Source organism: Manduca sexta, chromosome 6 (assembly GCF_014839805.1).
Source record: "Manduca sexta isolate Smith_Timp_Sample1 chromosome 6, JHU_Msex_v1.0, whole genome shotgun sequence".
Classification (NCBI taxonomy): domain Eukaryota; kingdom Metazoa; phylum Arthropoda; class Insecta; order Lepidoptera; family Sphingidae; genus Manduca; species Manduca sexta.
In genome coordinates, this window is record NC_051120.1 from 9,029,638 (window position 1) to 9,042,817 (window position 13,180).

At 34.9% G+C, this 13,180-nt stretch overlaps 1 protein-coding gene across 4 annotated transcripts; it reads right to left on the minus strand.

Annotated features, from left to right (window-relative positions):
- Window positions 1–202: 202 nt before the first annotated feature.
- LOC115451981 lies at window positions 203–7,286 on the minus strand. 4 transcript variants are annotated; one of them, XM_030180406.2, is made up of 9 exons: window positions 7,002–7,285; window positions 6,221–6,337; window positions 5,603–5,656; window positions 5,048–5,149; window positions 4,376–4,540; window positions 4,154–4,225; window positions 3,535–3,729; window positions 1,567–1,685; window positions 203–915 (listed from the first exon to the last, which is right to left on the minus strand). In XM_030180406.2, exons 1-9 carry the CDS (start codon window positions 7,096–7,098, stop codon window positions 790–792), a joined length of 1,047 nt encoding a protein of 348 aa, XP_030036266.2. In that variant the 5' UTR covers window positions 7,099–7,285; the 3' UTR covers window positions 203–789. The 4 variants fall into 4 exon arrangements, with proteins under 4 accessions (XP_030036266.2, XP_030036267.2, XP_037303352.1 ...); XM_030180407.2 differs by having other exon boundaries at window positions 6,824–7,284; XM_037447455.1 differs by lacking the exon at window positions 6,221–6,337 and having other exon boundaries at window positions 6,824–7,286.
- Between the last annotated feature and the right edge of the window lie 5,894 nt (window positions 7,287–13,180).

Genomic DNA, 13,180 nt, shown 5'->3' on the forward strand with positions numbered 1-13,180 from the left:
TTGTATTAATTATGTTATTATTAAAATAATAAGTGGATTTATGTCAGAATATAATTCTCTCTACTTCAAGATACATAATATTATTTACATAGACCTGGACATATACTATTTTATATCCCAATAAAGAGTGTAGGAAGAAGTTTATTTCAGCAAATTTTCACGCGAGTGGAGCTGAGAATTAATGCTAGTAAATAATAAAAAATTAAAGTAATTTCGTTTATTTTGGCTTCGCTTCGACGACACAAGTTCAAAGCACGATTTTATAATTTACAATTACTAACAAAAATAATCTTAACTTATTATGAACCATGAATTAAGTATATACATACTACGCCATAGGGGCCGTTCAAGTATTACGTAACGCAATTTGGTGGGCAGGAGGGGGTCCTGTGAAACGTTACGATGCGTGACAGGCGCGGGAGGGGGGTTCCGAGCAACGTGTTATGTAACATTGGATTTTTTATTTAAATCAATAATAAAGGGTATTTTAGTGGTATTCCGGTACTTTCCGAAAAAAAAAATATTTTAGAGTTACATAACTTTTGGGGCGGGGGCGTATAGGAAAACGTTACGGCGCGTTACATAGAGGGGGTGGGGGTGGGGGGGACAAAAATCTTCAAAAGTTGCGTTACGTAATACTTGAACGGACTCATAGTATGGGCCTACCATATCGACGATAGTGCTAAAGCAGTAAGTCTGGTGGTTCAACACGCTGGTGAGTGTCAGATCTCCATATACTTTGCCCTTTTCCCAAATCCCAAAAAACAAATTGGTATTAAGTAAATTTTATTATTTATTTTTTTGTACGATTCCGATAACTTGAGCGTATGGTGTATCATCATTTTCTTGTTCTAAGATGGTTCTAGAAGGTCTTTCGGATAGTTCCAGATCTGCATAAATTACTTGATTGGAAACCTGGAATACATGAAAAACATTAGTTAACGCGTTTTGAGCCGAAAAATGGAGGCAAAATTTATCTGGCAGTTAACAAGAAAATTAATGACGTCAAAAAGATGGTCATGGAATAACTCCTAATTGTCATAATGAATTTATTATTACCATGTACCTGTTGTAAATGCATTCATGTTCGCCTACGTGATTATTATTAATTTTATTTTACGAAATAAAAAGTTACATGTTATTTAACAACTTTTAGCACACTAGTCTGTGTGCCAAATTTTATCCAAATCAATACAGGGGTAACTACATTTATCCTGTTCCTGAGAAAAAGGGTCTTGACGGACAACAAAGTGATCCTATAAGGGTTCCGGTTTTCCTTTTGAGGTACGGAACCCTAAAAAAAACAATTGTTGTAGAGAATTGTATGATCTACAATTTTTGTCTGACTTATTTTTCGATAATACCTAGTTTCAGAGAAAAATGGGAAAAACCGGAATTTTTGACATTTGACCTTGAATAAAATCTTTTGCACACACAGGATCGATGGGGACTTTTGACATTTTATTGATAATGACGTCCTGTACCAATTTTCAGCTCTATGCGAATTTTTCCTAACTCACAGTTTTTTTTGTCTATTTTGACTGGACTATTAGTAAGATCACTCACACTATCTCGGTTACGTGGTGGTTGAAGCTTGGCTCGTCTTTTCTTTACCACATATAGAAGACAAACAATGCCCATCAACACGATACATACGGTTACACCCAATCCGATCCCAATTATACCTAAAAAAGCAAAATTATATACAGGGTCATTTTGACATTGCGTTACTAAAATGAAATCACATACTTATCTACTTGGAAACAACACTTTACATTAAGTTATTTGCGCCCTAGAGACAAAATAAGAAAGTTTAAGTTTCGATCAAAGTAAATATTAATAAAAAGTAATTTTAATTTTACGCGCCCTAATGCCACTACTAATACTCTTAGAGATCTCATCGCGGTGGTAACATCATACTTGCAGTCAGAAATACACTCACGCACACACATAGTCGCATTAAACTACAAAATGACAAATAAATCAGAAAACTAAAACCGGGATTTTTGGTGAAAATGTTCGTTATTAAAAGATGATTTTTGGCACAATGTCACCAATGATGAAGACGAGTATGTGAATTCAATTAGTAACGCAATGTCAAAATCACCCTGTATATAAACAATGTTTTTATCGCTGTTTAATAAAGAGACGAGCATAACGCTCCCCCTGTTGGTAAGTGACCGCCCATAGACAGTAGCAACATACAGAACTTTCAGTTGCAGATTAGCTGGTTGTAGGATATATTTTATATCACGATCACTGTAATAAGGTATTAAAACATATAGTGGCCCATGTAATTGTATAGCGTTCCCGAATCAGCCTGTGTATATGCGATTCCAAATGGCCAGCGTGTATCGACTGTGAATAATTTCTCGTCAGTCGACTTTCTATTGGACCCCACTCCACTTACCATCAGGTGCAGTGGGTTCACTTTGCTGTGAGCGTACAAAAAATAGTAACTGACATTCTATCGTCTAACGGTGAAGGAAAACATCGTGAGGAAACCTGCACATCTGAGAAGTTCTCTATAGGAATTTCGAAGGTGTGTGAAGTCTACCAATCCGCACTAGGCCAGCGTGGTGGACTAAGGCCTAATCCCCTCTCTGTAGTAGAGGAGGCCCGTGCTCAGCAGTGGGCAAGTATATAATACAGGGCTGATATTATTATTATTATTATTACTCTACCATCACTCTGAGACAATAGATGTTAAGCCACATAATGTCCAGTAATTACGCTGGCTACAATGCCCTTCAAATCGGAATATAACATTGCATTCACACTGCTGAGTAGTAGAAGAAATGATTATTGAAGTGATGCCTAACCAGACAGCAAGTCAATAAAAGGTCTACCATTTCATTCCCATACAATTTACCCATCAATTGTCAAAGTAATGCGTACCGAGAAAAAAGTAACATTAAAATTGCATCTGACCTGGCAGGATCCATTAAGATCCCATCAATATTTATATTATAGTTTGTGTTGTGATAAAAATAATCTTGCGAGGGCAATGACGTATATTCTATAGACACGAACATCTATATAAACTATTTGTTCAAAATCGGAACTAAAATGGCAACCAAAACGTCACTGTTAGAACCTATTTATTCACTTGAACAACAAATTTTACTTATTTGACTAATATTTTTTATTCAAATACAGGTTTAAACTTAAACTGTCATTTTTAAATTAGGAATGCCACTCAATACACAACCACAGGCATCAATATTGACACCATACTAAAATCAGTTTGAATGGATGACAGTTCAATTCAGTTGAACACAATGAATGATCGAAACGCCAAATATAGTATGTAGTACATAAATATTGATGTATGAAGGTATTTGTGATGCTTTTTGCTATGAAAACATTGAGCGTTAGACCGGAGCAGTTAGTCCTTGACAGTTGTAAATCGGTTGGTTGGTGAAATATATAAAAGTATTTCTGTAGTCAGTGATAATATTTATTTTAACAAAATTCGCTTCACTTCCTATCTATATATTCTAATTGTGAAAGTATATCCATTGAAGTACTTACTAGTGTTTGATAACTTTGAGGCATTGTGTGTATTATTTTCCTTTTGCATCGGAATATACTTGAATATAGTCTTATTATAAATTTCTCGTGTATAATGTGCCTCTTCTCCGCTCTCGTTAATTTTGTTGATGATTACACAGACATAATATGAGTTAGAATCGGTGGCCGGCAGAATTTTCTTTCCTTCATAGGAACCTGTATTCGTTTCATCGTTAATATTAATATTGAGTCCAAATACAGATTATAGTCAGCCGCAAAAATAGCTGAACAAATCCGAAACTTCAAAATGCTTCGGTGGATTAAATTCAATCGATTTTTTTTCTTTATCTAAAATAAAGTAAACTATTTGGAGTTAATTTTAGCGAAGAAAAATGGATACGGAGAAATAAGTATATTTAATTTTGAATTTGTTCATTTATTTTTGTGACTGTACTATCTAGGAATGATTAGTTATTTTTTATTATTTGAAAATGAAGATTTTTACTTTCATGGAATATCTTTTAGTTTTTCTATTTCTATTGACATCTGAAATACAAGATTGTGGGGATCCAGCATATCTGGTGCGTAAATGGTATTATTTTGCGTTGACTTAAATAATTTAAACCAAATTCAAACTTACCTTTACAGTTGCAAGTAAATGTAGGGTGTTCTTCATTATATTCAATAATATTATCATCAGATTTCGAAGTCCCTGAAATGAATTATATTATATATTATTAACATTATGGAAACAAACAGAACAATGTATTCACAAAGTAAGGGTCTTTGGAAGTTCACTGCTGGATATAGGGCTCCTTCAAAAACTTCTAGACCGACCTGTTAGAACTTATACTTAACCAACCTGGATTCATGATCAATTCCTTAATATCACTTTGGAGTGTATTTATATTCTCTCCATCCATTGTACAGTATATACTAGACTTGTTGTCTAAATCATCTGCTATAATATTAAAGTCGAATTTCCGAATCGTTCCTTGTTGTGGTATTATGTGTTGATGTCCTGAAACTAAATTATCATTTTGCAACTTAAAACTATACAAATTCACGCCTTTATTCCCAAAGGCGTAGAGGCGGATCTGGTGCAACCATTTTCTGTGGTATACTAGAATATGTGGCACATTTTGGGACAGATCCCATGATGTGATAGGGGGCGATCTTACCGTCCTATTTGGCACAAATTTGGAAATCCGGGCTGATACTTTATTGCTTAGAATGACGAGACGACCTTGCCGTGCGCCTGATGGTAAACAATACGACCGCCCATAAACAGTAGAAACACCATCCAACACCTTGAATTAAGCATTGTTCGGTATATCACTGCACTCGCCAACCTGCGACGTGATGTTAAGTCTTATGTCCAGTAGTTACACTGACTACAATGTTCATCAAACCGCTGCTTTGCCGTTTGGCGGTAGAAATAGATATTGCGGTGGTATCAGGCGGATTCTCACATATGAGAGACCTACCAGTTTTCGCTTGTGACGTCATTTCACGACTATTAAAAAATACTCACTCCACTGATGGATGATTTTATTACGGTACACTACGTAAACCGGCTCATGTAATACATCACAGGAAAAACGCAATCTATCGCCAACATCATAATAGATGGTTCCTAGAAAAAAAATAAAAATTGTAACGAAATGCAGAATTTCACTGTTAAAATAACGTGCGGGATAGAGAATAAGGCCCCAGGTATCCTGGAATCGAACCCTAAGTAATATTTAATTTCATAGCCCATAATAATATCAGCCTTGTATTACTTATATACCATCTTGATGGACACGGGTCTCTTCTACTACCGAAAGGGCCTTAGTCCACCACGCTGGCCTAGTGCGGTTTGGTAGACTTCACACACCCTCAAAATTCTTATACAGAGCTTCTCAGGTATGCGATTTTCTTAGGATGTTTTCCTTAACTGTTAAAACAATCGATACTTTTATGTCGAAAAAACTCTATTACTTATAAAGTTATTTCCAAAGAGACAAATTTTCCAATCACAAGAATCAGAACACACACTATTTTGAATAATATGATGGTATATGTATCTAAATTTCAGCTTTCTTACCATTGTAGGTTTGTTTGTCATTTACAAACACTTGCAGAATTAATTTCGGTTCCTCTGTAAAAATGGAAACACTTAAAATTGTAATCTAAGTCAAAATTTTATTAAATTAAAAATGTTTTCATTGGATATAGTTTTTCATGTTAATGCAGAGTAAAATGTATTCTTAACTAAAATATTACTTTATTTTGATTTTGAAGTTGCTGGAAGACGTTCGTATAAGCAAGCAAAAACTAGATCGTGCAATATTAAAAATTATTATTTCCATTCGACTACACCGTTTTTGGAAGTACGGAATGGCAAAAACTACTAGTTGGATTATAAATACAGATAGACCAAGTCCTGAATTTACTTGAAGGTTACTTTACAAATATTTTTTTAAGCTTATCAACAATGAAAAGTCGAGAATATGTTAATATAAAAGCAACTGAAAATAATGATTTCTTATGTTTACGCGAATGTAAGACATTTAAATTAAACTATTATCGGATTTTATTGCGATTTTAACATTCTTTAATTAATATTCTTTGAAACGTTGGGACAAAACTAAAATATTAAAACCGCGATACATCCGAAAAATACTTTAATTTTAAAACATCTGCAAATATATTTAGACATTACTAGGATTTTCTTGCGACTCCATGGGCGTATTTGTTCTTTCTGTGTTTAAAAACTCCTCTATGCGTCTTCTCGGGTTCATTCTATGTCGCGCATGACATGTTAATCCGTGACTTCCATCTGTCAACCCATTTAACCCAAATCAGTTCCAGTGTTTACACTAACAATTATACAAGGTAGCGTTGACAATGCGTTGCTAAAGGACACCACAAACTTATCTTGAAAACAACACTATAATAAGTTACTCGAACCGTAAATGTAAAATAAAAAAGTGTTTGAATAAAATAGATATCAATAGAAAGTAATTTTATTCTATGCGCCTTAATGCTATTACTACTATAAGAAATTTCGATGCAAGGGCAACATCACACTTGCAGTCAGAAATACACTCATGCGCAATTCGCACTCAACTATAAATTTATCAAAAAATTAGAAAACAAAAACTGGGATTTTTGGTACAATGTTCATTATACATGGATAATTTTTGGTACAATTTAGCACAGGTAAATTTGAGTATGTGTTCCCACTTGTTAAGAAAAATGACCCTGCATGAACACATTAATAAACACAACGTTTACAATATTAACAAGAAAGCATAGTACATACCACAAAAAATAGTCACCCAAATTATCCATTGTGGTAAATATTTTAGTGCAGAACACATATTAATCAAATTCATACACAAAATACTAATTTAACTGATTAAGTAATTTTCAGTAGCACAGTTATAAAGGCGTGTATTCACTAAACATTGTTTAATATTCAACATAAATTTGACACATACACCAACATATTTTACACCAATATTTTATTAATGATGTCGCTTGATCGCTTGAAAACAACTTAATTGGTTTCGTCCCGGCGCCTGCACGAAGCAGCATTCGATTTAATCGCGCGATCGAATTGCTCTAACAATTTACTGAATATCAGATATGACAAATATCGTACATGATCGAGAGTTCATCTGAACGATTGTTGACTACCAATAACACTAACAAAACAAATACAAATGTTCCGAAAAGCAAGCAAGCACTTTGACCATGCGATACAACACATAGATAGCTATATGCGTAAATAATAAAGGAACTTATATTCCGCATCATCTATCTCTTTTAACATATTCTCTCTTTTATTAATAGGTTTAATCCCGTTTTCCTTGTGCGCAATAATTGTTATTTATTAATAGATTTATGCATTTAGTAGAACTTTAATTTGTGCTCCAAAGGACACGTTATTGCTAAAAACAATATCGAACAAAACATTTGTATACACTGCCGCAAGAATCGATGGCTGAATGAATAAATCCCTTCCATTTGAGTTTTGACCGCAGCGGCCAATCTCAGCGGAGATCAACCAGGTACGCAGGTAGCCCTGCAATGGTATCGTACGATAGAAAAAATGTCCGATCTACTGAGCAATAAGCTATACAATTAATTTAATTTATTTATAATAGATATAACAGGGATAAATATAATGTTCGTCCGCCACAAATACTTATGTTATAGAAATAAACAATCAAATTTTCCTTTTTTGATAATACAAATATGACAAATAATACAAATATTCACAGCGTCGATGGCGTAATTGTATACATGGTACGAGTTGGCCCGCCGCGCCGAGCGACGGCCAGCGCGGCGCACGCGCATGCGTTTCGGAAGGAACAATTAGTCAGCGCTAATTCGGTTCCGACGCGAGACGCTTATCGCTTGACGCCTTACAATTCCTTGTGCCCAGCTAATTCGCAGCTGCTTAATTTTGTGTTCACTTCTTTTCGTATTTATTGTTATATGTACTATCGCTCTCTTCTCCTTCTATTTTTTGTGTTGTGGAAAAATAAACTCTTTGTGATCGTCATACGGACTGATTTTATTTTACGACCCGGCAACGTATATTGGACTTACGATCATCATTTCACACTTCCCCACATTTTATTTTCATACAAATATTCCATAGTAGGTACTTGGAATTATGTATTTGTTTATTATTAAGGGTCATTTTGATATTGTTCTAATAAATAAAGTTTCAAAATCGGTTCAGTAGTTCCTGAGATTAGCGCGTTCAAACAAACTCTTCAGTTTTATATATTAGTATAGATAAGAACTAGTTGGAAGTACGATAACCTTCTGTGACCTAATAATTGCTGGAATGTCTTTATTTGAATCTGAATGATAACGTATCGGTTTGATATATCTATCTAAATATACAAAATATAAATGTGTATGTTCCGTGTGGACTCGAAAATGGCTGGACCGATTTTAATATTGGACAAGAGGTTCCCCAATATTTTTTTCTCACAGACCACTTTGAAATTTTGCTAGTTCCAGTGGACTCCTATAAATAAATTTCTACCATATTCCCCACAATATGAAGGTTTTTACATATACCAAACGCTGAATTTCTTAAAATATTATCTACCTACATCGATAGGCGAAGTCAAGCCAACATTTTGGTTATTTACTATCAAAACCAGATAAATTTTCGCACACCCCCGGTTACGGATTGTGAATCCCCATTTTTTGCTCACGCTAACGTAGACTCCCGTCTCCCACGGGCCTCTGGGGGTCCACCTGGACCACTTGAAGAATCAATACATTAGACATATGTCTGAACCTGTGAACTTTAGTAGCGATCTGATCAACACATTTTTTTTGCTTTTTATCATTTTTTGTGACTTCATCGGCAGGTGGCTATAGATATTTTTTTTAGGGTTTCCTTGCAGTCAGCACTGGGAGAAACTTGCGAGCGGGATACTTCAATCCCTCAGCTTAGCGAGTGCGAGGGCCTGATGAAGAGTAGGGAATGAAATGAGGAAGGAAGAGCGGGAGAAGGATCGGAATTTACTATGGGATGAGCAGATTGGAGGAGGAGAAGAAATGTTCGCGAGCTCACATAGATGTGAAGTTTAACAATTTTTTTTTTTTGGGAATTTAGTATAAATGTAAAATGTAGGTAGATATTGTAACGTAGATTTTACGAACGAGTAACACTGCAGTCGTGACCATGAAGAGCTGCAGAGTTCGAAACGTCAGAAGAAAATTTAAACATAAGTAATAAAATCCAAAAACTAGTTTTATTTCGAAGTCAACATTCGCGTAAACATAAGAAATCATTATGCAGGGCTGATATTATATTCGCCTTTGAGTTATAGCAGTTTTTATTATCTTCAGGTCTACCGGTTACATTTATATCTTATCGCACATTAATAAAACGTTCAACTCACCGTTCACGTATCAGTTGCCGCTTTGATGAAATATGATGTTTAAATCTAATTTAATGTTTTTGTTATTTATAAATTTTAATACTTCGAGGATAAGAGAGTGAGTTTGTATTTGTTATCATATCATATATTAACAGCACTTTTAAGAAACAAATTTATCGATAGCATAGCAATGTGGTTTCTATACCTGGGGCTGTAGCTAAGATGCCTACCTGCAATCGTTAACGCTAACGTTATGTATGAAAATTATATATGGTAGCGATAGACTCATTGCTGCGTATGTCATTCACATTTTAATTTTCTGTTTTTTATCAGCATTAATGTTTGTAGAACGGTATAGTAGCTACAGCCTCTGATGTTAAGTGAAGTAAAGCCTAAAATAAATATCGACTGACAAGTGATAAACTATAACAGGTGTTTCCGCCGCAGCATGAAGAAGCATCTTAATAGACCGACATGATTGTGTGGAATGACAAGAGATAGCCAGCTGTTTGTATTCGATATTCTATCTGGACGGCATCGTGCTAACCACCAGGTGCAGTGCAGTCACATTGATGTACCAAAATATGAAAAAAAAGTTGTAGAAAAAGAACGATTGAGAACAAAGCTTCTTTGACATGCTTAATTTTGCTGGTGGTTGGATATATTTTATACGCACCCAGATAACAACCACCGTACACAAGATATTAAAATCAAGGCTCCGGGATCAGCCTGTATGTATCCGGTTTCAACAGGCCGGCATAATTGTATCGACTGTCTGAAGCATCAATAGGCGTTGGTCAACGACAGACTGATTTTTTGCAAATTTACTTACTACTACCCGCCACCGTATTAATATAGTAGGGGACCGGCCTATGCTTGATTTTGTACATTATTCTATGTGTAATGGCTTTAAATACGAAAAGAAGCACTTCTGCGAAAACAGCATAAAAATTGGTTAAAAAAATGAACGAGTAATTCATATTTAAAATATTGTAATGTGCAGGAGTGGGCGCGATGTGGGGATATCGCTTCATCTCTTTCTTTCGCACGGGTCGTAATTCCCGATGACGTCACATGTGGATATTTTGTCTCTTTTCTGTTTCTTGTTAATTACCCCTTCCACCGAAATTCAAATGCTTATAACTTGTTAATTTTTCACTGGATTTTAATAATTTCTTTGGTGTTATAATTTATATTATGTAAATATTTGATAATTGTTAAGAACAAAAATGAGTCCGGTACCCTGTTACGCGCGATCGTCACACTGTCAAGGGGTAACCATCTCTCGTCAGTCAACATTCTATTGAACCCCACTCCACTTACCATCAGGAGCAGTGGTGGCCTCGTATAAAGAAAAACTTATCTTGATTAGTTTATTCACGGAATCAGATTTAGATTTAGATCGTGTGTTAAAAACTGCTGTTAATAATTAACCACAATGAAACTGGAGTAGACTGTTATTATATTCAAATTGTGTTTGCGAAGGTTTCGGTTGCATGCGCTTGCGCACCGCAACCTTCGATATTAGGGAGAGTTGAATGGCGGAGTTTTAGTCAGTAGGAGTTATACCGGTGTGTCCGGCAGAAATTCGTAATGAAATAATTTATTTGAACCCGTAAAATGTTATACATGTTTATACACTGCGTGTGCTCAATGCTTTGTCCAACCAGATTGATATATTTTCATGCTCTTTGACGGAATTCACATCGGCCGCTTATGTAATAGTAAGTAATAATAAAATATTATAATAACTATTGTACTACACTATTGTATTGGGTATTATCTGTAAAATAGTTGTATGTGGAAATAAATAAATAAATAAAATTAAAAAAAAAAAAGATTCCGTCCATATTAACCCTTAACACCAATAAACCGTAAACCACCGTAAACGGATTTCTCCGTGTTAAAAAAGGTTCAAGTCGTGTTATCACCGTTTATTGTTCGTGGTAGTCATTTCGCTTACTAAGTAACTTGCTGTTTTCAGTTGCATAAAAAAAAACATGTGTAACTAGATAATATAACATCCTAGCAACTGAGATCCTTGTTTGACGAAATTGAATCGCATTGAGTAAAATTATTATCGCAATCAGTTGTCATGAAGACTTTGAGATTTTCATTCGGTATTAAGTGTGGAAATTAACTGCCATTACGACTTGAAGATAACATTGTATAATCGAATCAAAAAATATTGTCGCGATGATATTTTTTTGGCCATGGATAAATGAGCCCCCTGTTGCTGATGATAAGCGGAGTTCAGATATCAAGTTTTAGGAGATGATTACCCGTCGCCAGTCGATACAATTATGCCGGCTTGTTTGAAACTGGATATCAGGTCTATCCCGGAACGAAATACGTGGGCCACTATGGCGGGTTTTACCATATATTACCATCTTATGTATGGTGGTCCCTATACGGGCGGATACAAATATTCTTCTATTAGCTTCCAAGAAAATATTGAACGGACTGATGAAATAAAACAATATAATATAAAAATAAATTGAAAATAAGTTAATATATCGTAGGTCTAGAATTAATAATTAATGTTTGTGTTATGAACTAGTTGTATTGGGACTTTTTTTATTGCAATATGTTTCAAACTGCTATTACAACTTTGTACGCATCAATTGTGTGATGTTGTTAATATAATTATGACATTTAGATTGCCTGCAAAGTTGCCTGCCTGGGTGGCGTAGTTGTATTATAGTACAAATGCAGTACTGAGGTCTCAGGTTCGTTCTCCTGGACGGGCAAAGTGGTATTGGTTTTTTTTCTCAGTATCAGCCTGAAGTCAGGAATTTATAGTGTATGTGTATAGTCTCGGATCCCATTACATCATGGATATACACACAAACAGGGTGTTCCAGTTGCGCCTCTGCCTACCCCTTCGGAGATAACAAGCGTGAGGGTGACATTGGCCGTGTGTGACATTTGGGTTATTACACAACGGCAAGAAAACAGCTTTACTCAAATAAGTCTGTGTATTTGCAGACAACACAAACGTGATCATTTATCTTATAAAATAAACTGATCAAGTTCAAGTCGAAGCTGGGCCCTTATTCTGTGTGATAGTGTAAACGCGTAACGCGGCCGTGTCATGTTATCTTCGAGAAATGTGTGTGGAATGGTATTCTGTAAGCCAAATTTCTATAGCACTAAACATGATGGGTTGTGTTAAGTGCTTGTTACACACTGTCAAAATAACGTGCGGGATAGAGAATAAGGCCCCTGTTCACACTGGGTTCCGTAACACAACACGATAAGACATATTTTATTATTTTCATTAAAAATAACTTATAAAAATATTTTAAATTAATGGACACTGGAAAACTAATAACACTTATATACACTATTTATATTTATAACAATGACGTCAGTGCATGCAATACAATAAAAATAACCATATTAAATGGTACATATAATACTTCAGCAATTCATAATATTAATATGTGTATAAAAATGACGTCACTGCCTACAATACGATAACGCGTACTAAATGACAAACATGATACTTCAGTAGTTTATAATATTAATTTATGCATTATTTTCGGTTCATGACGTCATTTTGTATATTTTTCAAGGGAATCGTGTGATTTGTCCACCCTTGAACTATTTTTATGATATCTTTATTTTTCATATGGCGCTATATAATTATTCAAAAGTGCCGTGTGTGTGGTAAGGTTTTCTAAAAAGGGCGACAATTCTTTGATTTTGCTTGGGCACCATCTTCTTCTCTTTTTATTATTATATTTAGTTTTGCTCGCGAT